Here is a 24372-nt window from a genome sequence, read left to right as displayed (position 1 = left end):
TTTAACATTTATAGCGGGTATTACGTATACGTAATAACTGCTAATTAATACAGTGTCAATGAAACGATTGTTAACTACGGGGTCATTGCAAAACCTTAAATAAATAGCTTTGAAAGCAGGTAACATAATTGTGTACAAATTGTTACTATAGAATTTTAGTTACTTGATTTGGAAAAGTAATTAATATTATCACTCGTTACAAGTTCAGTGGTAGGTTCGTTGCATTCCTTCGATGGGCTTGGCAATTATAATCATAAATGACATGTTCCATTACATGCAAAAATAGCAAATTCATGCTGATGGTGAACGCCGAGATAAGTAAGGTGTTCGTGTCACATAAGTAGGGACAGAGAGCAGGGTGTTGATAGAGTTTATGGTAAAATGACAGGCGAGAAATCTTCAGGCGAGTTACCAGAGACTCCAGTTCAAAACTGCATTTTTTTTGCAGTAAGCTCAAAGCACAATTGTGGGACAGACGTACAAAACCATCTGAGCTATACTTGATTGCTAAAAGACAATTTATTATGTTTTAGCGAAAAGTGTTTTAAAATAGCTGCAGCGCATTTTAATTTCGGCCGTAACGGGGTTATTTTTTTTAACGAAATAATTGCAGAGGAGATGGAACGCGAGAAATGTCCCACGATGTGGTTGACTTGAATCATATATTTGGTGGGAAGTATCCATGTTAAATCGGATTAAATATGCACACCTGCGAATTTATATTCACTTCCAATTGCTAACGAAACGTGGACGAGCATGAGGATGATGAGAAGGAAGTGAAGGAAGGTAAGGTCAACCAGACGCAGGTCCGGTTTGTTACGCTACACGGGCGAATGGGTTTAAGGGATGAAAATAAAGAAAGGAGAGCGAGGGCAGAAGTTAAGTTTTAAACATAGTTCTATAAGTTCGCGCAGAAACTTCGCATGCCGTGTTCCCTAGTTGTTTCTCGGAAGATTACACAGTTGTTTGCAAACAAATGTGAGTAAGAGGTCATTGCTGTTGGGAATTCATCGTTGTAGATATGATATAATTGATTTAATGAGTTAAAAATGTCCCAGGTTGGAACTTTCTGGGACTTCGGTCGGCACGTCGGATGAGAATCTATTTAAGACGAGACTACTTAACTATAGTTTTGTGTAGCTTTTGTTTACCGCGAATTGGATGTAATGCCCTTGCACGTTTGAGGTGCAATAAACGAAGTAAAGTGTCCCAGAGGAAAATATATTGGTGCTGCGCTTCTGAGTCAACCAGTGACCGAAAACTGAAGAGAACGAAAAGGGGAGTTCATAGTTCTTTGACGTTCCTTTTTGGTTGTTGTTGTTGTTTTGTTACTGTAACGTCAAAACGGTGCTTTTAAGATAGCCAGCTAATCGAGTTTCACAACCAAATTATCTTGTGAGGCGCAGTTGAAAAAAGAAAGAAAAATAAACTTTAAGATGAAATGTATTATACGCATATTCGGCAATGTGTTACTAGACGAGGCAATTACTCCCATCTGTACTTATTTATGTTTAGTGTGTAGCTTATACGCAGCTGAGGTTCTTCTGAATGCGTTGAAATATTGGCACACCAGATTCATTCATTCATTCATTCATTCATTCATTCATTCATTCATTCATTCATTCATTCATTCATTCATTCATTCATTCATTCAGCCATGATCAAAGTGTCTCCGTCGAGGCCAAGAGGCTCAGCAGAGATCACTTGGCAACCGTTCAAGACCTAAAAAAACAGGGCCATACGTTTACTAATGTAATTTTTAGGAAGCATACTCATTGCCTTCTTACGGCAGAAGAAATAAAAAAAGAAAGGAAAAGCTAATGAAACGAAGCAATCGCCAGTAACCTGCCCTTTTGATTAGCTGTCTGACATTGGCAGAAATGAATGCGAGCAGTTTACAGGTTTCACACCTTTCTTTTTTATCTTTTGTGCAATGCAAACCTTATTTCTTGAAGTTGGAAAAAATCTCGAGCAACATCAATAGTGAACATATTAGTATGAAAGAGGGAAGTCGGGGAGGGATGGGTTCTGAATGGAGAGGCGGCAAGGACGGCTCTGTTCTGTAAAGTTAAATATCCGCTCTATCAAATTCGCCGTAAGTGCAGTGTTGTGCTCCACAGCAGAAAATCCCAAGTAGCTTCTTCCTCCATTTACTCAGTCGGATGAGAGAAGTTTGCAAAAAGAAGAGAGTAAAAGCTAAGTCCTTACAGGAGAAGAAAAGGCACAGCCTTTATTACGGCTATAAATGCCAGTTGCTGCTCACATGAGATTCCCGCCATTTTTTAAGGTTTCGCGAGATCAGCTTTACGATAAACAAATTGAGCTAAAAAGAAAAGTAGCTCGTTCGTCTTGTGAGGCCATTTTCTCCCAACGTTCGGTGATGTGACGATGATGTCAACTCTTTACGTTGAGTTGCAGCACTTTACGACCAACTAGTGTTCCGGCAACTGCCGAGACATTAGTACACAAAGTTTAGGAGAATTATTTCTGTTCATGTGAAAAAGCAGTTAGGCAAAACAGGAAACAGGGGATAGTAAATTTAAGGAAAACTTCCACGTGCACTATAAAACTTAGCGCTAACGAAACTTTAAAAGAAAAATGATGAAGCACTGAAACACGAGAGAAGCTTTGCGCCTTCAGCGACCGCCGCAAGTTCTGTTTCCCCGAAGTTAAGGAGAACGTCCCGCGCGAGACGGGAGCGAAGAAACTCGGCGTGAGAAAAACCGGGCACGAGCCCGAACTTAGCCACAATGCACGACGAGGAGACAGTTTTATGGTTGTAAAATAAAGCTGAAGACGGCATAATGAATGGCACTGCCTGCAGTTTATCACAGCGTTTTCCGCACTCACACAAGAAGAACGACGAGATAAAAATTTTAGAAGGCGTAAACAAAAAGTCATGCACTGCGCGGCAACGCAAAAGGAAAAAAAAAAGAAGCTGTGTGCTTCTGTAGTTAAGCAGACGGCGCAACAGGCCGGAGTGATTCCAACTTTTGCGGCGATCACCGGGCGCAACTTTTCGTCTCCCGAATTGGGAAAATACCTTCCCGCGCCGTGCTTTTTTTTGTTCCGCGCACGTGAATCGCCGAACGGGAGGGTGGTGACGCCAAAGGCATACCTTTCCCACGATGGGTGTAGCGACGGTGACGCCGGTGGTGTGCATCACGGCGACGCACCAGAGTAGCAGGAGCCCGACACGCACCAGGGACATGGCTCGCGCCGCCGCCAGCATTGCGCTCCCCTTTTCGTGCGCTCCTCGCGGCGCTGCCTCGGCGTCTGACGCTGGCCTGCCGCCGGGACCCGCGGCCGCGTTCCGTTTGTGTGCGCGGCGGCCCCTCCCTCGGCGGCGTCCGGTGCGCCCTGAGCGGGATGCGGCGGTCGCTCCCCAAAACTGGCGGGAAAGAGCGCGCGCACTCCCCTCGCCGGAGCAGGGGCGGCAGCTGATCGGCGGGAAAGTATGCTCCCGGCGGCTTCCTCTCAGCCGCCGCTTCCCGAAAGTTGGTGGGAGCTGAGCCCCGCGTCGGGTGGGCCCGGAGCTCCGGCTTCCGTTTTAAGCCACGCGGTGAGTTCCTCCCTGCGGAGTATTATTGGTTAGTCCGTCCGGGAAGCCGTCGGCAGGTCCCTCTCTCCTGTGCACGTGTTTGGTCGAGGAGTGAGGCGATGCGGCTTCCGCTGTTCCCGTTCAAGTCCTGCACCTTTCACGGGACACTGGGATGGGCGGGAAAAGTTCGGGATACCGAAGTTCGGGAACTCGCCCCGGTTGGGCCGCGTCTTGATGTCGTTGACGCGGTAAGCGGGGCGCCCGTTGTTCTCGCTCCTCCGTAATATCGTATCCTTTGCTCTAAGCGGCACCCTGGTGTGACCGTCCGGTGGATGCGGGCCCGGTCACTAGGCGACAGAGTTATCTGCACAACTCTGGCGGTCGGGACGCGTGGAACGGCGCCTTTTATGCGTCCCGCCAGGTGGCGTCACCGTCTGCACCGCCTCGCCGTTCCTCCGGTTCGTCCCTTCCCGCCCACGCAAGGTCCCGAGACGCTCGCTGGGGCTGCTCGCGAGGAAGACGGTGGTTGCTTGGCATTGCTGACGGAAGTGTTTGCGTACGTAAATCGGGGAATCGTTCAACTTCTGAGGAGTGGAACTTGCGATGAGACGTTAGTGATTGCCTTGAGCTTTAAAGTTCAACCGTCGTGCGCACTGTCTTCACACTAGTTTCTTAAAATTTTGAGGATAGTTCGCGCAAGAGGCTTTCGTTACAGAATGATAGTGGGGCTACGGTGGGCTTATCCGAAATTTGCGCATGCGCACAGAACATTTGTTACACTCTTGCGTGTGCACTTGATTCATTCCTCACCGCATAGTCTATCATAAAATGATATACGTTTAACAATGTCGTCTAGAACAATATAAACGATAAAGAAAGAAAACGTTACATATTTACCTTGAATCTATGTCCTCTCGCAGTGATACGTAAAGCAACTGCAGCACTGGAAATAATTTTTGAGTTTGTTTTTCTGTAAACGATGTATGGGGGAGGGGGGTGCGGCTGGTCGTCCTACAACACGTGAGAAATTAGTAAATAAACAGAGTATTTTTACAATTTCTACGCCCCATATCAGCGCACAAAATAAAACCAGGACGTTCGTTAACGGTTTATTAGCCTACTATGACATTATCATCGGAAAACATATCCTGGTGATCCAGCGACGCAAGCAGCAATCACGGAGTAACAAAAGATGACGTTTCGACCTAAATCCGAAGCATTGATAGCGTCAGCAAAGCATTAAACACTTACGCGAAGTAAGGTTCTGAGTTTTATCGGCTGTATATATTGCAGTGAACATAAAACTAAACATGTAAATCTAAATGCATGTAAAAGGAGAACTCGTTCTTCTCCACAACCACTGCACCAAATTTGATGAAGTTTGTTGCATTCAAAAGAAAAACTTAACATCTAGTGAGTGTTCGTTTCGAATTCTTGATTTAGGTTGTCAATCTTTTATTATAAATTGACAAAGAATGCAAATTTTCTGAGAACGAAACTATCAAGTTTAGAACTCCGTCACTCAGCAATGAAAAATTACATCGCAATTCAGTGAATTACATCTAAAGCGGACAAAATTGATATGTCCCACATGAATCTAAAAAAAAAGTTTAGTAATATGGAAATACAATTTTTGCAGAACCCTTGTACAGAACGTAAAGAATTCGCGAAAGATATAAATTGCCATATCGAATTTGTCCGCTTTGAATGATCTGATAGTTGCCGCTTACAGAATTGCGATATCTGCTCTTGATACATAGTTATTGATATGTAAACTTGGTGCTTCTATATTTTCGTCGTACATTCAAATTTTTGAAAGTTCTTGTAACAAAAGCAAAACGCTAAATCGAAAATCCACATGCAGCACTCACCAGAATTTAACTTTCTCTCTCGAATGCAATAAATTTCATTAAAATCGGCCCAGGGGTTATGTCATAAAAGTGTTTTTTTGTGTTTTACAAATATTTGAATAGGCCGCGTCGGAGTTGGGCCCCAGCTAAAGCTTCCTCTTAAGCCCTATCTTTCTCGGATCACCCTCGAGCGTTTTAGCGTACGTCAAGCGAGCCACTTATGCTTATCGCGCTTGCAATTAATACAGAACATCAGGTCGACGTCGGCGATAATTCGTCTGGAGTGTCCATATGATTGCTATCGGAATAATATGTTACAACATGCAATCATGGCTTGTTTTGTGGTGTGGGAGAAGAGCAGGTGTTTTTTTTTTTGCGAACAAAGCTGGTAGCAAAATGTGTTTCTGCCGGCTATGCAGTTTCCTAGAGTCATTATGGGTGACTAATAGGCTAAAAAAAATTACAGGAACACTTCAGATAAATACGGCGCGGGTCCTACCGTGTTTCAAGATATAATAACAACAATAATAATAATAATAATAACAACAATAATAATAATAATAATAATTGTTATTATTATTATTATTAGTTTTGAACACATATACACAGCTTACAGGAAATGGAAAGCAACGAGCAGGCTGGCAACTGCCACCGGAAGGGGCACAACGCCTGCCTACTCTTCTAATATAATAATAATATAATATAATAATATAATAATATAATATAAGAGCAACAGCAGCAAAAGATAATTCGCAGAGGAAAAGGAAGGAACCCTTTTTTTCGGCTTGCGTCTAGCACCTAAAGACTAACTAAACGAAGCAGAAATTAACGGGAGACGAAGGTTTGTATAAGATTATTCAGCATAGATATTTAAGCTATCGATTAGTTAATTAAGCATGAAGTCACGAAATTTGTAGTTTATATAAAAAATAAAGCTAGCACTAGGGGTGATTGCGAAACTGTTTTTAAAGCAATCTTTGTAATTTTTAAATAGTTTTGATATTTTTGGAAGTCTGATACAATTCAAACGTCTTTGTGTAACTTCACAATACGTTCTATCATACATGATATATATCATATATGATGCGCGACAACGTTAACTTTGGCTCACAAAATCTCAACCATGGGTTTCGTTTTAAATCTTGATGTAAAGTTGTAAAGCTTACGCATAAATTAATTGGAAGGAATCTGTAGGAAGACACAGTACGCAAAGACGCAGAGACTACGAGACGACGTTTTGGGTCGTGTGGTCGTCTCTACATTTGTTTACACTACGACTTTCGCTTGATTTTTCTTCCCTATTTAAAAAAAAGACAGGCACTGCATAGGCCCCGTGTTTTCCTCTATACGTGGCACGATTGTCTCCTTGCATGTCTGCAATATCACAGCCTCCAACTACGCTGCGACGTAAGCGCCGACTAAAGAATGCACATTGGCTAGGTTTTACTTAGTTTGAATAACGTCGCAAGAATTCGCGTTGCCTTTTTTTTTCTGGATCTCAGATAGTTGCAAAATGCTTCTCTGAAAACATCTGCAAGGAGAAGGCAATAATTCATTGTGAAACACCCGATCTACGCCATCTTGCATACCACTTCAGGGTGAACAAAAGTATTCGAAAAGAGACCCGCGACCTTGCATAGCCTGGGTAATTAATGCTGTCACCTGAGTGGCAGGGTCAATCAATTTGCGACGCAAACTGACAGAGACGATAATGCAAATTAGCGCGCACTACAGCACTGCCGAGGTTTGCAAAACACGACGCGGCCTATACAAGGAGCAGACACGGTAAATGGCGCTGGAAAAAAAATTGTTGCGCAATCTCACATTCCGATTTGTACCGATAATTATTTGTAATTCTCGTTGTTTTTGGTGGTCCTCCCGAAGTTAATAAATAATTCGCAATGGATGTACACAAAAATGCGGGCCAATAGTGTAGACCCGTCTTGCGGTACAAAACACACCAGGCCAACACGCCCGCACCCACACACGCATGCACGCACCCCAAAATTTGAGATGTGAATAAATGCGTATGCCTAGGCTTTTTTTGTGGCGAACAAACCATCTGCGCTCACTGCCACTCAAATAGCTTATCTATACAATGGTGTACGATGGTTTCTGTGACGACAGTTTACGAGAGTGTTATGGCATTGTTTGCAAGGATGCGTCCCCCAGCAATATCGGTAAACATTTGTGAACTCCGCCAAAGCCCTCGCTGCATATTTTAATTTCTGTTCAGAACGTTTTTTTTTGTTCATTAAACCCGTCCGAAAACAGGCGTACCTGGCGCCACACACAACAATGAGCGTTTTTTATCACGTGTCTAATGAGAGCAGTTCTAATGCAGCGGTCGGTACGAGCTTCCCTCCAATCTCATTTAGCCGCGCTTTACGAAGTTATACTCCAGTATTCACTGGTAAACTTTTTTCGACTGTTTCATGCGCTCGTAAAAAATTTCGTGACGCCTGTTTCATCGATTTTTGCTTGCTATTTCTCTCCTTTCTTGGGTACCTCTAGGAGGCTCAAAGGAATATTGTTGCCTTTTTCTTGTCCAAATAAAGTTTGTTTTTCTCTCTTTTCTTTGCACATAAAGAGTATATGATGATTAAACTCCCTCCCTTTTCCTTGTAGTTTCTATGTCTTTTAATAAAGAAAAAAGCTATTGCAGATATCGGCAACTCCTAGTGGCTGACATCAAACAAAATATTGCTGTTACAACGTTCGACGTCCAACCAGGGCATATGGCAAGCGGGAAATGAGCGGAGCGTTTCTCAAAAAAAAAAAGGAACTATATTCGTGCCACAGGCAAGAATGCACATCGACGGATGATGCGAGACGCGGTGCAGACTTGCAACACATCTCGGCGCTGCGCGAAATTATTCCTGTGCCCACGAGGTGGTTATCTTACCACTTACTGGCAATCATGTTACCGTCGATTATGGTTACTATAACTCGTGTGTGCTCGGTGCAAAGACAACCGTGCTTGGTCAGCATCGTGGGATGCAAAGCCGCAGGGCGAATTTCTTTTTCTCTGCGCTCTTTCTAACCTTCGGGCTTAGTACTGTAAATTCAGTAACGAAGATTTTCAACTGTGAGCTGTCCCGACGCTATCTTTGCCCCTCGTGTTTGGCGCAGCATAGCCTTAGCCGCTTTTGCGCCATTAAACCCCATTAACCTAAAGCGAACAATCTTTGCCGTTTTTGGCCTCGGAAATGTCAGTTTCGCTACTCACCGAACACAAGCAAAGGAAGGCACTTTCAGGCCCGATTGTATATATCCCGCCTTATTTGCAGGCTGTCGTTTATTTAGTGACAAGTTACTCGACTAACTCCAACAACTGCACGGGAGCGACCAGCGTGCCTCAAGTTGTAACGACTTTGCTGCGGGAGGCTCGTCCCAGAGAAGTCGTAAAGAGTCTTGTAAGAAGCGTCGTCACGTAAATTATTTATGTACACGAATAAAAACAAGTAACCAAGAAACTGCCGTTGCCGCCGCACTGTTGTGAGTATGAGTATGTGTTACATAATAGATTACGACACGTCTGATGTTGCTAGAGCGCAAGTAAAGAGGAGTAGTGGGTGTAACTGTGTAACGGAAGAAAGGCCCAGCCTAGCCGCTCTTGTGGTTATATCGGTCAGGGACTTTGTCATCAGCATCGGGGAAACATTTCACATATCTTTTTTAATAGTTTACGAGCCATCTATTGAATAATCTTCGTTCAAAGACGGAACTGAATTGCGCGGAGGCATAGAAGACAACCTGAGTCAAAATTTCCGCCAATGTAAAACTTTTACTCGCTGCTTTACACTGTTGGAAATCGAACTTTTTTAATTACAATAGAGCTTTGGAAAGGAAAATGGATTGGAATGATCAGTGAAGATAACGGAGGGAAAGGCAAGGCAAGTCAAAATATGGTAACGCGTATGTAAGGGAAAACAGCCCTGTGGCAGTTTCATATATATGTTCCTCCATGTTCCCCCTATTCATAATGCACCCGAAACGTTCGGCAGAAGGACGACACCGCTAATACAAACTGCTAAATATCGCCAAAATAATAAATCCATATTATGAAGAGGCCCCTAATTCTTGTCTTTCCCTCGGAGATGTAGGCCATAAAGACAAATATTTTCGCATGGCAAGACGCCCATAACGCCGATTGCGCTCATGTCCTTATGACGTAAACCGTTTTCTGCTTAGCTCGTGCCTGTCTCCCTTTCATTCTATCTCCCCCTTCTGCTCTTCCTTCTACTCCCCCTTTCTCTTTTTATCCCTCTTAACCCTTCCCCCTGCGCAGGGTAGCCAACAGGAACTACTTCTGGTTAACCTCCCTGCCTTTCTCTGCATTATTTTCTCTTCTTCTCTCTTCTTCCGTTTTCTGAAGACTCGTAATGCCGCCTCAACACTCGTATGGCACAAGAGCTTGAGGTAGTTTCTGTTCGCAAATAGAGCAGGTGAACACAGAAGGTTGGCGCTTAGTACTCTTTTTTAGCACGCCTCCTGGAAATTCCATTCTATTTATCTAAAGGATTGCGAGAATCCGAATGTGTGTCAATGGCGAAGTTCTGTTTCACATTGTCAAAAGAAACGTTTACAAGACACCCGGGCGACAACACTTTGCGTTACGGCGCAAACAGAGGGAGGCACGGAACAACAAAGATAGGTTACGAAGGGACAAAGGATAGGTACAACGTGTTGAAGGGAGTAAACGCAAGCGGTCAGAGATTCAGAATATTTTGGGGAGCTACATAGCGGTATAGTAAAACGCACTTGTTACAAAGCTGAAATCGGTGCGTCAGCTAGCTCATTTTCTACTTTTTCCTCAATGACTCAACTTACATACCCTCCCGATGTTAACAGCGCAAAACGTAGACGGGACACAGGACAAGAAGACGATCGACGCCACCTCGTCTTGTGTTTTGCGCTTTGCGTTTTGCGCTGTTAACACCAGGATGGAAAACCAACAAGCCCGAGCGGCTATTCTAGCGAAATACATCAACTTAAATAGTTTTGAAGCAGTTCCACTGCGGTTTTTCACGTGGTATTTGGTGCCAGATCCAATATAATTCTTTTAAAGTTGAACGAAAAATAATTGTTATGTGGCGAACACATGGAACGCGTTTGCAAATTATTTTCAATGACACATTCCTATAGCGTCGACATGCTCATTTTATGCTTTCTGATGGCCGCGTTGTTATGCCGTCGTAAGAAGTTCCGCTTTGTTATTAGTGAAAGCGGATGCTCTACAGTTTGTTTTTCTAGAATTTGTCCAAGAAAACAGTTTTAGTTGCCTTTCGTGAACAGATAGATGTTCTGGAGCGTTCGATGTCGCTACGTCTAAAACTGGGCAGGATTTATTTGTTTATTGATTGACTGATTGAAAAAGAAAGCTTCTGGAGCTTTACGTGGCAACAGCACAATAAGATTATGAGAAACTCAGTACTTGGAGACTCCCGATTGGTTTTGATCACCAAGGGTTCTTTAATGCGCACCTAAATCTAAGTACACGAGCGTTTTTTTTTTTTATTTATGCGCTATTGAAATGCGGATGCCGCCGCTAACACCGCAGCTACCGCAGAGGATCCTTTTATTTATTTATTTATTTATTTATTTATTTATTTATTTATTTATTTATTTATTTATTTATTTATTTATTTATTTATTCTGTGTATTAGGGTCCCAATAAAAAAATTAGACCCTTGCTATGTTCTAAGAGGCCAAGTCACAGGCTACCCAGACACCCCAAGTTCCTCACTAGCTTATCTCTGGCATTTGCTGCCGCGCAAGCTTGCCGGCGCCTACATGTGCGGTTCGTGTTATCAGAAGATAAGACTCTGCGGCAATTTGCACAATGAATGATCAGACCCTTCCAATATATATTGGGACGGCTCCAAGAGAGCTATACCGCAATACCCCTGCCATGGCTGGGCTTTGTGATAAGCTTTATCTTCGTCACGGTGGGAGATATTGTGGTATCACAAAGCTGCTTCAGTACAATCGACGGCTCCAAATGACAGTTGTTGCTTTCATTGCTGTCAAAGCTATTAAGCAGACAGAATTATACGCGCCGCTCTTAGTAACGTACTCATCACAATTCCGCCCAGATTTTAATTTTTCGAAACTATGTCCCGCGTTTGTTGTTTTCTTCTCACCGTTCTTCATGCAACATTTACTTACGTCCAAGGTAAGATATCTCGTTCTAAACATGAAAAGTTGGTAAGATTTTGTGGTAAATGTCTTATGAAAGTTCAGTGACTGATTCGTAATGTTTAACAACCTAAAGAATCAATTGAACTATAAAAGTCGTCGTAATGAACGGATTCGAGTTAATTGTTTCTTTTGGGCTTGTCTCAGAGAGAACGATAACGTATTGAAGTATGGCTCAAGCGCGGTTTGGGGAAGCTGATAAACGGAATGGAAATCGGGCTTCACCTGCGAAGCTCCAGAGTGAGTTCTTTTAACTTGTACCTAGAGGGGATCTAACTCAGCAAATGTTGATGTGTCGCCCGACTTCCTCAATAACCGCCGATCAGAAGCATTTGCTAGACCCAATTTTTATTTTGGTTATTTACCTATCATGACTTACTATTCCGTACTGGAGTGCAAGTTTTAACTGGCTGCTACATGTTATAGTTACACCAAGTTACGGCATGTACCAAAGGACAAACGGAACGAACACCGCACCGTCCGTTAATTTAGCGTTTTCTGTGCGTAATCATAATCTTGGACAAACAGCAATTCATTAAACTATTCAGTGATCTTGTTAACAAACTACGTTCTTTTTTTTCAGGCATACCATACTACAGCGGCTCTTTCGCTGCTTCCGGCGAATTTCAGCGAACAAATTTCGTAGTGAACGGGATACACAGAAGCTCCGAATTCTCAGTTTTTGAAGAAGTGTACGACAGCACTGAGAAGAGAGCGGCCTTTAGAGTGGTGAAGAATGGGGACGTCATGACCTACATTCAAGACTTTCGCACTAAGCGCAACTACCTGATACGCACTTACGGTGAGACGCGATTTCTCATCAATCTACAGCGTTTGATATTTAGTTGTCTTTATAGAAGCCGCGCGGTGCAAGCAATTACAGATTGTCTTACTTCGAGGTCATTGTCGGTGGGGCTAAACAGTTTAGCTATTAAATGTGCCTAACTAAATATGACAAGAAAACAGACAATGAAGTCAGATTTATCCCCTTATTCTTTTCACTCCATTACAAATGAGCGACGGAAGCACTGGAAGGCGCAGCGCAAGCTCACTCAGAATTATGTCCAGTGGACGTGGTAGAAACAAGCTCGCAGGAATGCTTGCATAATTACGCGTGCTTTTATTATTTTTCAATGCGGCTTATTTTCTTCTAAGGTGTATTTATGTACGTTAATTAGACGATTAAGTAATTAATTAACTAATTGATTAATTAGCACTTGCAGGATAGTAGCACTTAATTAATTAATTAATTAATTAATTAATTAATTAATTAATTAATTAATTAATTAATTACTTAATTATTAAGTAATTATTTAATTACCTAATCAATTAATAAATACATAGATTAATTTGCACTTTAAGTATAGTGTTAATTCATTAATTAATTGCTTGAATAGTTGCTTGATTAATTGAATAGTTGATTGATTGATTGATTGATTGATTGATTGATTGATTGATTGATTGATTGATTGATTGATTGATTGATTGATTGATTGATTGATTGATTGATTGATTGATTGATTGATTACCCGCCGTGGTTGCTGAGTGGCTATGGTGTTGGGCTGCTGAGCACGAGGTCGCGGGATCGATTCCCGGCCACGGCGGCCGCATTTCGATGGGGGCGAAATGCGAAGACACCCGTGTGCTTAGATTTAGGGGCACGTTAAAGAACCCCAGGTGGCCAAAATTTCCGGAGTCCTCCACTACGGCGTGCCTCATAATCAGAAAGTGGTTTTGGAACGTAAAACCCCAAATATTATTGATTGATTGATTGATTGATTGATTGATTGATTGATTGATTGATTGATTGATTGATTGATTGATTGATTGATTGATTGATTGATTGATTGATTGATTGATTGATTGATTGATTGATTGATTGCGCGCAAGCTGGAAAGCATGTTATTTCAGCGATGTTAGAAGCTGATGGCTCCTTGCGCAACATTTAGAAGTCTCGCCAACGCTTTGATATACAAAAAAAAGAACAATCGTTTTTTTTAATGCCCCGCAAATCTCAAGCATATTTTGGCAAACGTACACACATGCGCTTGCACAATTATACCGGGTGTTTTATTTTGACGTTAAGAGAATTTAAAGAACGCCTCTGACATTTAGCACAAACGTACTTGTTGAGCTGGAATACTAGAACATATTTGCATTGCTTACATTAGTAATGAATATTTACGACTGAATAATTAAAAAATATTTAGTAAACTTCAACTAATTAATTAGCGCGCATATCACAATACACGAGTTGATAGCGATGTTACAAGGCGCATCCACTTGTAACCAATTTTGGAAGTGGCACCAGTTTAGAGATAGGCGCAGTCGTACTTGCGCAACAATATACCGCCGTTCCAGTTACTTTTTCAACAAAACGCCTTTCTATGCCTTGGAACTCAAAGGTTAGCCTAACTCATTTAGTCGTTAACTATGAGAGATGTATATTATGAGAGAAAGGCCGAGAGGTCGGCCTGAATCAATGTTCTCACCTGCTACTTGTCGTTGGGGGAAAGGGAATGGGTGTAAAAAGAAAGAGCAGGGAAGACGTTGATTATGAGGATGAAGATGACGCTGAAAAACTTGCACGGTCCAAGACTCTCAAGGTCTCTCGTCCAGTCCGCTCTCTTGCGAGGGTTTGTTGAGAGCCTTCAGGCTATCAGGCTGATGACGAGGATCAGGCGAAGGTCCCAATAGAACCGTTTCAGTCAGTGGTGCAACGACAACTTTCGACAAGATTTCTGTCAGCGATCTTCGCAGTACATCAAATCGCTAACTAGATAGGAGGGCATATCTCGAAACTGATGTCATCCTCAGAATTGTTTCCAAGTGGATATCTCATTGAATGTTGCTTGCTGCAATCTTTAATTCGCAATATCCTTCATAAAGTAGTTAGTGTAAAAGTGAATTAGCAAAAAAGTGTCAATTTTTGGAGCATTCACTTTCATTTTTTGTGCCAATAATGTGTGCCTTTGAGAGTGATTCAGCTAAAGAAGTAGACTTGTGCTACATGTCACGGGTGATTTTTGAAAATTCTTTCCCAATCAAATAAAACGTCTGGCATATATTGGCCTGACTAACTCATAGCCAGCGAGCGAATGAAAGTCAGATCCTAATTAGGCGTAGAAATATAAACTGATAAAAAAATCGCGGTGCGATGCACTGATGTACGAACTTAGCAGTGCCGTATGCAGACCTGTTACGGCGTGGTATAGAACGAAAACATGCGGCCTGAAAAGCAGCAGCTTACCACGACAAAGAAAGGAAACTATAGCGTGCTATTTTGGCATTATCGGGTAGGGGAGTAACATCACCCCGATAATTGGTGACATCTGAGTCGTGCAATATGCCGCTCTATCCCCTGACGCAGATCGACTTGCGTAAGGCAATCGCTCAATTTCCCACGGCAGCTTACCTTGCTTTAACTAAAATTAAGTGTATTTATTGTTTATTGCGGAAGTAGGGGTGGCGAAACAAGCTATATATAAGAGCAGTGGGTTCATACGCCGCTAAAGCTGTATGAACGCAACGGAGCCAATTGATCACGACTTGAGGTTGCGGATTGTGCGTCGCTACCATACCTCACCATACGTCACACGTTTCTGCTGCGCTCACACGATCCGCGTGATGATATTCGCAGTACGCGGGAAAGCCCCAAATCAGCTTAGAGATTTTCAGAAAGAAATACCGAGACATGTGATCCCGAAATGCCTTGGTTGCGCAACAACAATCTTCAGTTCGGTGCGAGTCGGTCGTTGAAACTTTCGCTACCAACTCGTTATCTCGCCTTGTTAGCTAAATTTTCGCGAGTGAATGTGCGGAACGGTCCAACGCTTTGGGGAGAGAAGTAGGGCTTGCTCGTGCGCGTTGACGTCTTTTTTGTCCGCTGTCGTGTGAATGCTATCTGCAAAGTGATGCGATGAACGTCATAATACATGTGATTGATTTCTCCGCTATTAAACAGGAGGGTGTTCGTAAGCCTCCTTGTTAATGCTACTCGATTGAGGAGCTTTGGAAAATACGATTTTTTTTTTCACCTTTGGCTCCGCTCTCAGAAATTATGACGTAGTTCGAGTTGGTTAATTCTTCCACGCCTTGTGCTAGAGCTCAGTGGTTGCAGCCTCGCGAATGAATCCGCTTCTGCTCTGTGTTGTGTGCATGTATACTTTCTGATCCTCAACTCTCGTCGTTCGCCACATCCTTCGCCACATCGTTAAGGAATTTGAGTATCTCAATTAGTACTCTCTTTTCAGTTATCCCCACGTCAGTGCAAATTAATAAAACAAGGTAATCCAGAAATATTCTGAATTTCAAATTTCGACCATTCAGCCCTAAGACTTAATAGTAAAATATTCGGCTTGCTACAAGAAAGTTTGAAGCATTTGCGCGCCCCTCAATTTCAGTCATGCCCTGCCATTGCTTTCCGATATTTATTTTTGTGAAAAGAGCGCACTGTCGTTTTTTTGTCCCACTTAGCGCCCACCATAATTGCCATTGCCTGCATGAGCACAGTGTGTCTCATTAATCTCTTTTGCACTCCTAGTACTCCGCAAGGCGCGCATCAGCGTACCAGAGACATAATCCGTCATTGAATTCATAATGCCGGTGACGCAGTATTTCCGGACGCACAACGGCACGTAATTACTCTTCCACCTACCTTTATGCGCACAGAAATGAACTATATAGCTTCACTTATAGAAAAAAAAAGAGAGAGAGAGAAAGACACAACAGCGCTGGTTTAGAGACATTCACCCTCGGCCTTTCAAATCGCGGTAACTATAGGCTCAAACGAGAAAGGGCAGTGCAATAGTAACTAATGATGTTTATGCAGCACGTGCAATGTGAGCACTCCCTTTCAGGCTTCCTCAGAGACGCTGTCCTTAGTGAGATACATTAATTGGGTTCTATGCACGGTGGCATGGTTTGCTTTCTGTATGTTGTGTGTAGGTGATGTGCACTGTCTCATTGTCTCGTCATACGTATTATCCGGAGTAACACAGGCGTACCGGAGGTAAGCCTCTTCAGGACTCATTAGGCACCCCTCTATCCTTTGTCTGTCCTTATAGGCAATCATAAAGTGTGTATTCATTCCAACTAAACCGGGTGCACCATGCCTACTGCATTTCAGAGGGAATCACAACGTGTGTGGACGCCCCCGAGGCGAATTTCACGCGGAGGGAGTTCCTGACTCTTGTATCGGCGCCGGACGAAAGGACCTACTTTTTTCTCCGAGATCTCCTTGTGCTGAAGTCTTACGCGAAAGTGCAGACCCGGGTAGACGACCTTGTGCGCGGTCAGTTTTGTCGCATACGCGGATTGCACACAACCGACCACAAGATCAGAGGCACCGTGACGTGGACTCGTAAGTAAATCCACCTGTGTCCCTAAATCCACGTATACTCCCTCCTAGAATGGCAATACAAGTTGTCTTGAGGATAGTTTTAGAAATTGTAGGTGACAGGCAGTGTGGCGAAGTTGTCTGTCCGTTTGATTTTCATTTTTGCGCATTTAAGTGGCAGCGTACACAAACTACGTAAGTTTGCAACTGCGTGGTTCATTTTTCCACCATGCCGTGCTTTTATTTAGCAAGCCATTGTTGTGCGCACGTTGGCAGCGCCCACACTTCTTGCAAACGTGTTGAATTTGCCCGTAATCGGCAAATCATTTCATAAAACTGCAACAGGACAAGTGTATAGAAGTGTAGCTAAATTTGCTTCTGTTCCTTTCATTAAAGTATTAATTTTAGAGCGACAGTTTGTAGATGTTTTCATCACTATATAGATATTGCTCATTTTATTAGCGCGAAAGCCTTAGACGTCTCATGGGACCGAAATCCGATGTCAGGCGTTACACCGTCCGGCTTCATGGCACCAAAATTGATGGTGCCACCCACGACCATTGGTGTTAATTAAGGCAAAGCTTATTAAGGCACTCAAACCCTCGACCTTTGGTGGAACCAAAATTCAATGGCACCAAAATTGATGGTGTCACAACCGAGCCGTTCACCCTCAAGCCAGGGAATCTAGAGATCATTTAATAACATACAATGACATTACCAAACACTACTATTTAGGACGCAGGCAATTCCCATTGCCACATTCAAAACTGAACAGGGCTCAAGCAGTCTCACTGCGCTTATTGCAAACGGGTACATATCCCACACCGTACACCATTAATAAAATGTATCCAGAGAGGGAGATTAAGATGGAATGCTATGATTGTAATGGCATCATTGGAATCAGACATATGCTGGCAGGGTGTCCCGCGACTCTCCCCAACCTCGTTGAAGAATGGACACAGTGGGAGAAAAGGATTCAAAGCCCATTGTTTCAGGGCCAACTAAGGGCCGTCCAGAGGGCCCATGATGTCGCTGAAAGGCTTGGCCTGACAGTGCCAACGTGGGAGCGGCCCGCCTTGGCTTAAGAAGCCGATCCTCCGGACCTCATTACAATAAATGTTTTCACACACACACACACACCATTGATGATCGAACCGACGACCACTGGTGTTAATTAAGGCGAACTTATTTAGGCACAGTTAATCAAGATATAGTTAATTAAGGCCCTCAAACCCACGATATTTGATGTTAATGAAGACGACGTTAATTAAGGTACCGTTAGTTATGAAATAGTTAATGAAGGCACTCGAACCTACGACATTTGGTGAGAGAAATCACGTAATAGAAAATAACAACAAACGCATTCGAATGAGAATTTCTTGTGATTTATTAAATTTCTCGTGAGCACTCGGGCTGTAGCCTTCATCATCTTTATTTAGCACATGCTAAAGTGACTGTCAACTTTTTTTATGTCCGTGTGATAAGAAATAGTAATCGCCACCATATGGCGTCAAGCCATCTCTACTTGTTTTAATCCAAATTAAAGAGAGTAAGGTAACTTTATTGCTTCCCCAAAAATATGGGATGTTGAGCACGCAGTGTAACACTGCTATCAGCTTTCAGGGAGAGGTAGACAATAATCAGCAAGTTACGCAACAGCCACGATTTACCACGTACCCGTACCTGTTTGATGCGTATTTTATTTCGTGAGGTTCATGTTTATGCTGTTCCTCTATGGCGTTCCAAATACGTTATTGGCTTAATATGTTTCACGTAATTGGAGCTCAGAACCACGCCCGCGATAACAATCGTTGCAAAACGTGGTACGAGGACTTCCGCGGCATTCTTCCGGCGTGTATACCTTGAGGCTCGTGGCCCTGTGGGTACGAAATCAAACGATACCAATCACCGAGCTTATTTTACATAGAGCCTAAACGACAAACATTTATTCCAATTACCCTTTTCAATATACCCTAAGGCTTCTCCTAGAGTGAGACCCAGGAGGCTCTCTTTCAGAGGTGAAGTGAGGGCAAGCCCTGGCTTCACCTTTTTCGGTGAGAAGCCGAGGGGCTGCCACTCCGGTAATGTTGTTTAACGTTCTTGGTTAAGACATATATAATAATAATAACCGGGCTGAAGATTTGTAAAAGGTGGGCCGCTTTTTATGTTTTTTTTTTTTATTTTTGAGCAAAGCTTTCTTTCCTTCCCGCTTTTGCTGACCATGTCTTGCCGAATAGCTCAACACAGGACAACACATACGCATAGCGAATCGGCTTATAGAGCCATCTGCGCTACCTCTACAGTTGATCCGCTGACTGACCCTGTTCTTAGGTGGTCAATAAATGTCTCCTAAATATTCTTACTGCTGCAAACATATGCCAGCGCATGATCCCTTGTTAAAACGAAGTTTTACTTTTCTTCCTTCCCGGCAAGAAAAAGCTTGATGAACCACCGATAGACCAACCGGGTGCTACACCAAAAAGCCATAATCAACCGAACGCGTCTGCTCGGCTGGTCCATCGTCGAGTAAAGTGTGTTGTATGTGTGTGTGTGTGGGGGGGGGGGGAGGAGGGGGGTGATCCCGGTAGTGCCTTATTTTGTTATAGCGCAAGCTTGACAAGGACAACAGAAGGCACATCTGACACACACAGCGCTACTTTAAACAACAGATTTATTTCTCGTTCTCGTCACTATATATACACCCTCGACCCGTCATACACCACGTGTAACATTTTTGATGGGTCGAGGGTGTATATATAGCGACGAGAATGAGAAATAAATCTGTTGTTTAAAGTAGCGCTGTGTGTGTCAGATGTGCCTTCTGTTGTCCTTGTCAAGCTTGCGCTATATCAAAATAAGATATGCCGTACCAACAAGCCCCTATTGCTATCCTCATCGACTCCCGGTAGTGCATATTGCAAATCTAGAAGGCCTTAAAAACCGTGGTTGAACGCAATTGGCTGAAACGCCACCGGCGACGCTCGATGCCCTTGCAACCGCTGCGACAGTACGCCGCGCCGCCTAACGCATTTTGCGCTAACCTATACCCAACCTAACCTAACCTAGCCTATCATAGGCGACAGGCAGAGGCAATAATTCTCACGGCGTGATGTCAGAGCGTCGTCGGCGATGTTTCAGCCAATCGCGCACAACCGCGGTTGCGTAGGCGCTGTGCCTTCTAGATTTTCAATATATTCAAGCGCGTATTTGGAAATAAAATATTGTACGCACCATGTGTAGGTTGGCATAGCCTTCAAGCGAAACGTTTGTGCTATAACTCGGCAGTTACAGCCTCACGAATCACACCGCATCCGCTAAGCATTTCTGAATATTTACGACAAGTGCGTCGAACCAACCGTTTTTTTTTATTATTCATTTGATCAAGCAGTTGGCACCATAGAGCAGCCTGTTTAAGTATTTTTTGACCCATTTGTGTTACGAAACACTTTGTGCGCATGTAGCAGAAGGTGTTCGATGCACATCTAATAAAATTCTTGTTGCGATCTTCACAGTGAACAATACGACTATGCGCGATCTGAAGAGACCTCCTGCAAGAATAACAGGTATTGAAACTGTTACGGTGAGATACAATAATTAATTCACTTATGACTTTTGTGCTGTAGCCGCAACACATTGAAATGTTCTACACTAAAGTAAGTACGTAAATGAGAGTGAATAAACGCGTAAACGCAACTAGTCTGTGACCGTTTCATGTAAGCTCTTTCTAGAAGTGTCTATCCTGTCTGCTGTTATTCGACGTCTGTAACAATCACTGTTGCTTTTTAACGTCAATCAATTGGTTGATTTCATTTTCAAAGAGCAGAGGGCATAGAAAGTAAATGTTCTACAGAGCTTGACTAATATTGCTCGGTAGTCTACAACTACTAGGAAATTACCACCAAAACTCCTGCAATCGACATCACGCTGCGGGTACGATCGGCTAGCTTCTCTTCACAGCAGTAATTCTTTCACTCATTACCGTGTTGTAACTTCTTGCGATCTAAGCTACAGCTGTGAAGTGCACATCGCTTCCATTAAAAGCGTCCTTAATTTTTCAGGTTTATCAGATGCGATGAAGCTTCCAAGAAATTCGACGTTAGAGGTACCTTTGCAAGGGCATTTTATTTTTCATGGTGACTGGTTCGGCGATGAGAGCATAACCATGAATATTCTGAACTTTGACTTCATTGGGACGACCTTTCGGAACGATCTCCTTGAGGTGGGTCAATGGCTTTTGCAAAAATATATATATTTTAAATAAAATAAAATCAAAGTTTATTCAAAATCAAATGCATGTGAGTGCAGGAAGTGGGCGCGCCGAAGTAAAGAGCTGACCTAAATAGCTTTACTAGCATTCGACTAACCCATTTTCAAAGCAGAAGTAGTGGTGCACGAGAGCGCTGCTTAGAATAGGTCCAATAAGTGGTTACCAAATTAATGGCATAGCAGTAAATGCGAAGGCGGGTATATTTTCTTCGTGATACCGAGAAATCGTCAATGAAGTTCTGAATTGTGGTTTCTTCTAAAGGTGCGTTTGAGGTTAGCATTTTGGTGAGTAAATAATCTTTGCTTTCGGTAGCTTGTTCGTGAGTATTGCACATGTCGTTGTTCCGGGTACCACATTGCGCGAATCGTTGCCCTTTTTTTTCCTCCTGTGTCTTAGTTCTAGTTCTTAGAATATCTGTTAAGTATTTAAGCTCGCACATGCTTAACTTTTTGTGAGCAAAATGTTTTCACCAGAAGAAAATATTTGCGTTGGGCTTGACTGTGCTTTTTACAGCGAAGTCTATAGAGCGACTAAAAGCGCTCAAAACTGTCGTAAGCCTGTTTTCACATTTTCCTAAAAAACAATATAATAAATACAAAATAGATAACTCACAAAGTGAGGTTTTAAGAAAATTGGGGCACTGTTGAAGGTGATTTGCAGGCAAATTTCGAAATGTGGGGTTTATTTGGGGGAGAAATGAAAATAGCTAAACCATCGTTTATGGCCTGCTTAGATGCGTTGTAGGAAATGTTTACAAAATTTCACCGCTTCCCTTGAAGGATCAAGATGGCGGCAATTTCACATTTAGCGAAAATGGGGGCCATACACTGCGTAATATATGCCAATAGCTTCAAGTATGTTGGTAAATAATTTCTTTCAATATAATTGCTAAATATACGTTCTCTCTTAATGCAATGTGTGGAGAAACTTTAATTTTACAGGCTTGATTAAAAATGTCTCAAATAATTACTGAACTCTCTTTTTTTCTCCTATTTTCATGGGTTATGCGAGGTTCTTAGTTGGCTTGCACGGTGTCCTCAGTGAACTAAACAAGGTATTTTTTTAAAATATTCGGAAAAAAAATGAAGGGGCATGGTATGAATAATGTTGAGGCAACGTTTAACGTGTGTGTGTTAATGTTGGCTTTGCAAAAAAAAAAATATGCTTATGCAAACATCCCGGAGCGTTATAAGTGTGTTTCACAAACGGCGCAGAATTTAACCCGCTTCTATGATACAACCATAAACGCCACCATGGTCACGTTTGGTGAAAAGGAAGGGCACATTATGGCCAATGTTCTCGCGCAGTAAAAGGAAATACTGTTTTCATAAAAAAATTTTTAACAAGTGCTCAAAAGCGCTACGTGCGGGCAAGATTTCAAGTGCGCTGAGTAATATGCGCGCAACGTCTAAAGCATGTGATTCAATTCCTGAAATTTTTTTGAAGTGCGTGTGTGAGAAAGAGAAAGAGATAAATGAGATGTGAAAGACGGACAGGTTAACCGGAATGTAAACGTCCTGTTTACTACTCTGCATTGGGGAAGGGGAGGCAGAGAGTGGAAAAGCGCACGTAAAAAAGAGAGAGAGAGAGAAAACACACGAAAATGAACATTGGAAAAAGAACGCGGGAGTGTCAGAGTTTTTCCAACTAGGTCGTTTGAACGGAAGAACCTAGGTAGCGCCGTCGTCTCCCTAAGGTGTGAGGACCACATAAGCCAATATTCCGAGATCATCTGCTCAAAGTGGCCGGTCACCGGGGCTTGTCAGCACTGTAGCGAGTGACTATCTCTGGGTGCTGCAGCGAAGGCAATGACAGATGACATGCTAGATGATTTCACAAGCAGCCATTGCAGCCATTCTGATGCCGCAAGCAAAAGCTGCTTGAAAGGTACACCAAAGCACAGTCGGCAGAGAGCAGTTGTCTCGGTTCGAGAGGGTCCAGATAAAAATACAGTGTTGGAGGGATGGGTCTAGTTGGTGAGATCTCGTGCTTAACAGCACAACACCGTAGGTGGTAAGCCACAACGGCGGTTAGTTTATGGTACAGCTGTTTTATTTCATGCCCTAATGGGTGTTGTGGTCCATGCCGTAGAGCGGATAGCGTTGCAGGGCTGTCTTAGTATCGGTAAAGACGTCACAACTGCTCAAAATTCTTATTGCAACTGCTCGAAAGAAACAGCCCGGCTGGAAATGGGGTTGTGGTTTGGCAAAGTCACACCAGTCTGGCTGTTATTTTTGTTGTATGCTGAGCCTGTTGAAAAAAGTTCCCATCATTTGTTGTTACAACGTGAAAATTTGCAAAACTAGTATATTAGGAATAAATAAATAAAGAGACAAGTCAAGTACCAAGAACACGCCTCTGAATCCTCGCCGATTTTAATTTATGAGTTGGGAAGCACGAAGTGTTACATCATGTGAAAGCTTCTAAAAAAATTTTTTTTTTTTTGCTGCGGAAGTGAATCTAGCTCTTTTCTTACTTGAGTTGTTTGATTCATGCCGCCTGTGGCGCTCATCTTCCTCTAATATTCTGCATTTTACTGTCTTGATGTGCGAACAAGAGATGGCTACATACCGTTGTTCTCTCCTGCCAAGCGGGACGGTATCACAAAACAAATTTATCCCCTTTGATTGCCTTATCCCTATTCAGAAATGCTGAGTTGGCACGTCGTCGTGAAACCATGATAATCGGCTGGTTTGATTGGTAGTAGTAATAGTACTAAATGACTTTATTGGGGTCCTGAGGAGCTAGGCAGGGGGCCTGCTAGGTAGGTCCCTACCCAGCCGTTGGCTGGTCCCATGTCGGAGCAGAGAGGTCATGCCTCTCCGCTCAATCGCGGGTCCCCTGGACAGCCATCAGCTGGACGTATTGTGATCGGTTAGACAAAAATATGAGACCCTGAGTAGAATGCTTGCTTGTGTTCGCATTCGGGCTCATCTATAGCATAGAACGACGGCCTAGGGCCACGCACGTGAAGCTACGGCAGGAAAGCCTCATTATTCGCGAGGCTCGTTTCCCCATTTGACCGGTCTACATAATGTGCCAGAATTGCACTACAGGGTAGCCAGCGGATATATTACCAATCAGTAACCAAAACACGCCAGAAAAGCGCCGTCAACAGCCCTAATACGGGAATAATTTGCATGACGATTCAGTTGCCTGTACAGGCTGACGGCGG

At 43.0% G+C, this 24372-nt stretch overlaps 2 protein-coding genes across 6 annotated transcripts in view; one reads left to right on the top strand and one right to left on the bottom strand.

Annotated features, from left to right (window-relative positions):
* The window catches only part of LOC135916460 (corticotropin-releasing factor-binding protein), a 105128-nt gene extending 100978 nt beyond the window's left edge, over positions 1-4150 (bottom strand). The window contains exon 1 of the mRNA XM_065449822.2: positions 3119-4150. Within this exon, the coding sequence (XP_065305894.1) occupies positions 3119-3232 (114 nt within the window). The 5' untranslated portion in view covers positions 3233-4150. The remainder of the gene's footprint in view (positions 1-3118) is intronic.
* LOC135916458 (uncharacterized) overlaps positions 1-24372 on the top strand; it is a 152460-nt gene that overhangs the window by 111972 nt on the left and 16116 nt on the right. For 4 of the 5 annotated variants that reach the window (XM_070537166.1, XM_065449820.2, XM_065449819.1 and 1 more), the window contains 4 exons: positions 12176-12394; positions 16721-16954; positions 20443-20493; positions 20989-21149. In XM_070537166.1, the coding sequence (XP_070393267.1) occupies positions 12176-12394; positions 16721-16954; positions 20443-20493; positions 20989-21149 (665 nt within the window). Of the gene's footprint in view, positions 1-11396; positions 11570-12175; positions 12395-16720; positions 16955-20442; positions 20494-20988; positions 21150-24372 lie in introns of those variants that run through there. The other variant, XM_065449821.2, reaches the window with a different exon arrangement.

The sequence above is a fragment of the Dermacentor albipictus genome, chromosome 4, assembly GCF_038994185.2.
Source record: "Dermacentor albipictus isolate Rhodes 1998 colony chromosome 4, USDA_Dalb.pri_finalv2, whole genome shotgun sequence".
Classification (NCBI taxonomy): Eukaryota; Metazoa; Arthropoda; class Arachnida; order Ixodida; family Ixodidae; genus Dermacentor; species Dermacentor albipictus.
Note: the sequence above shows the minus strand (reverse complement) of the source record. Positions and strands in the feature narration are given on the sequence as shown.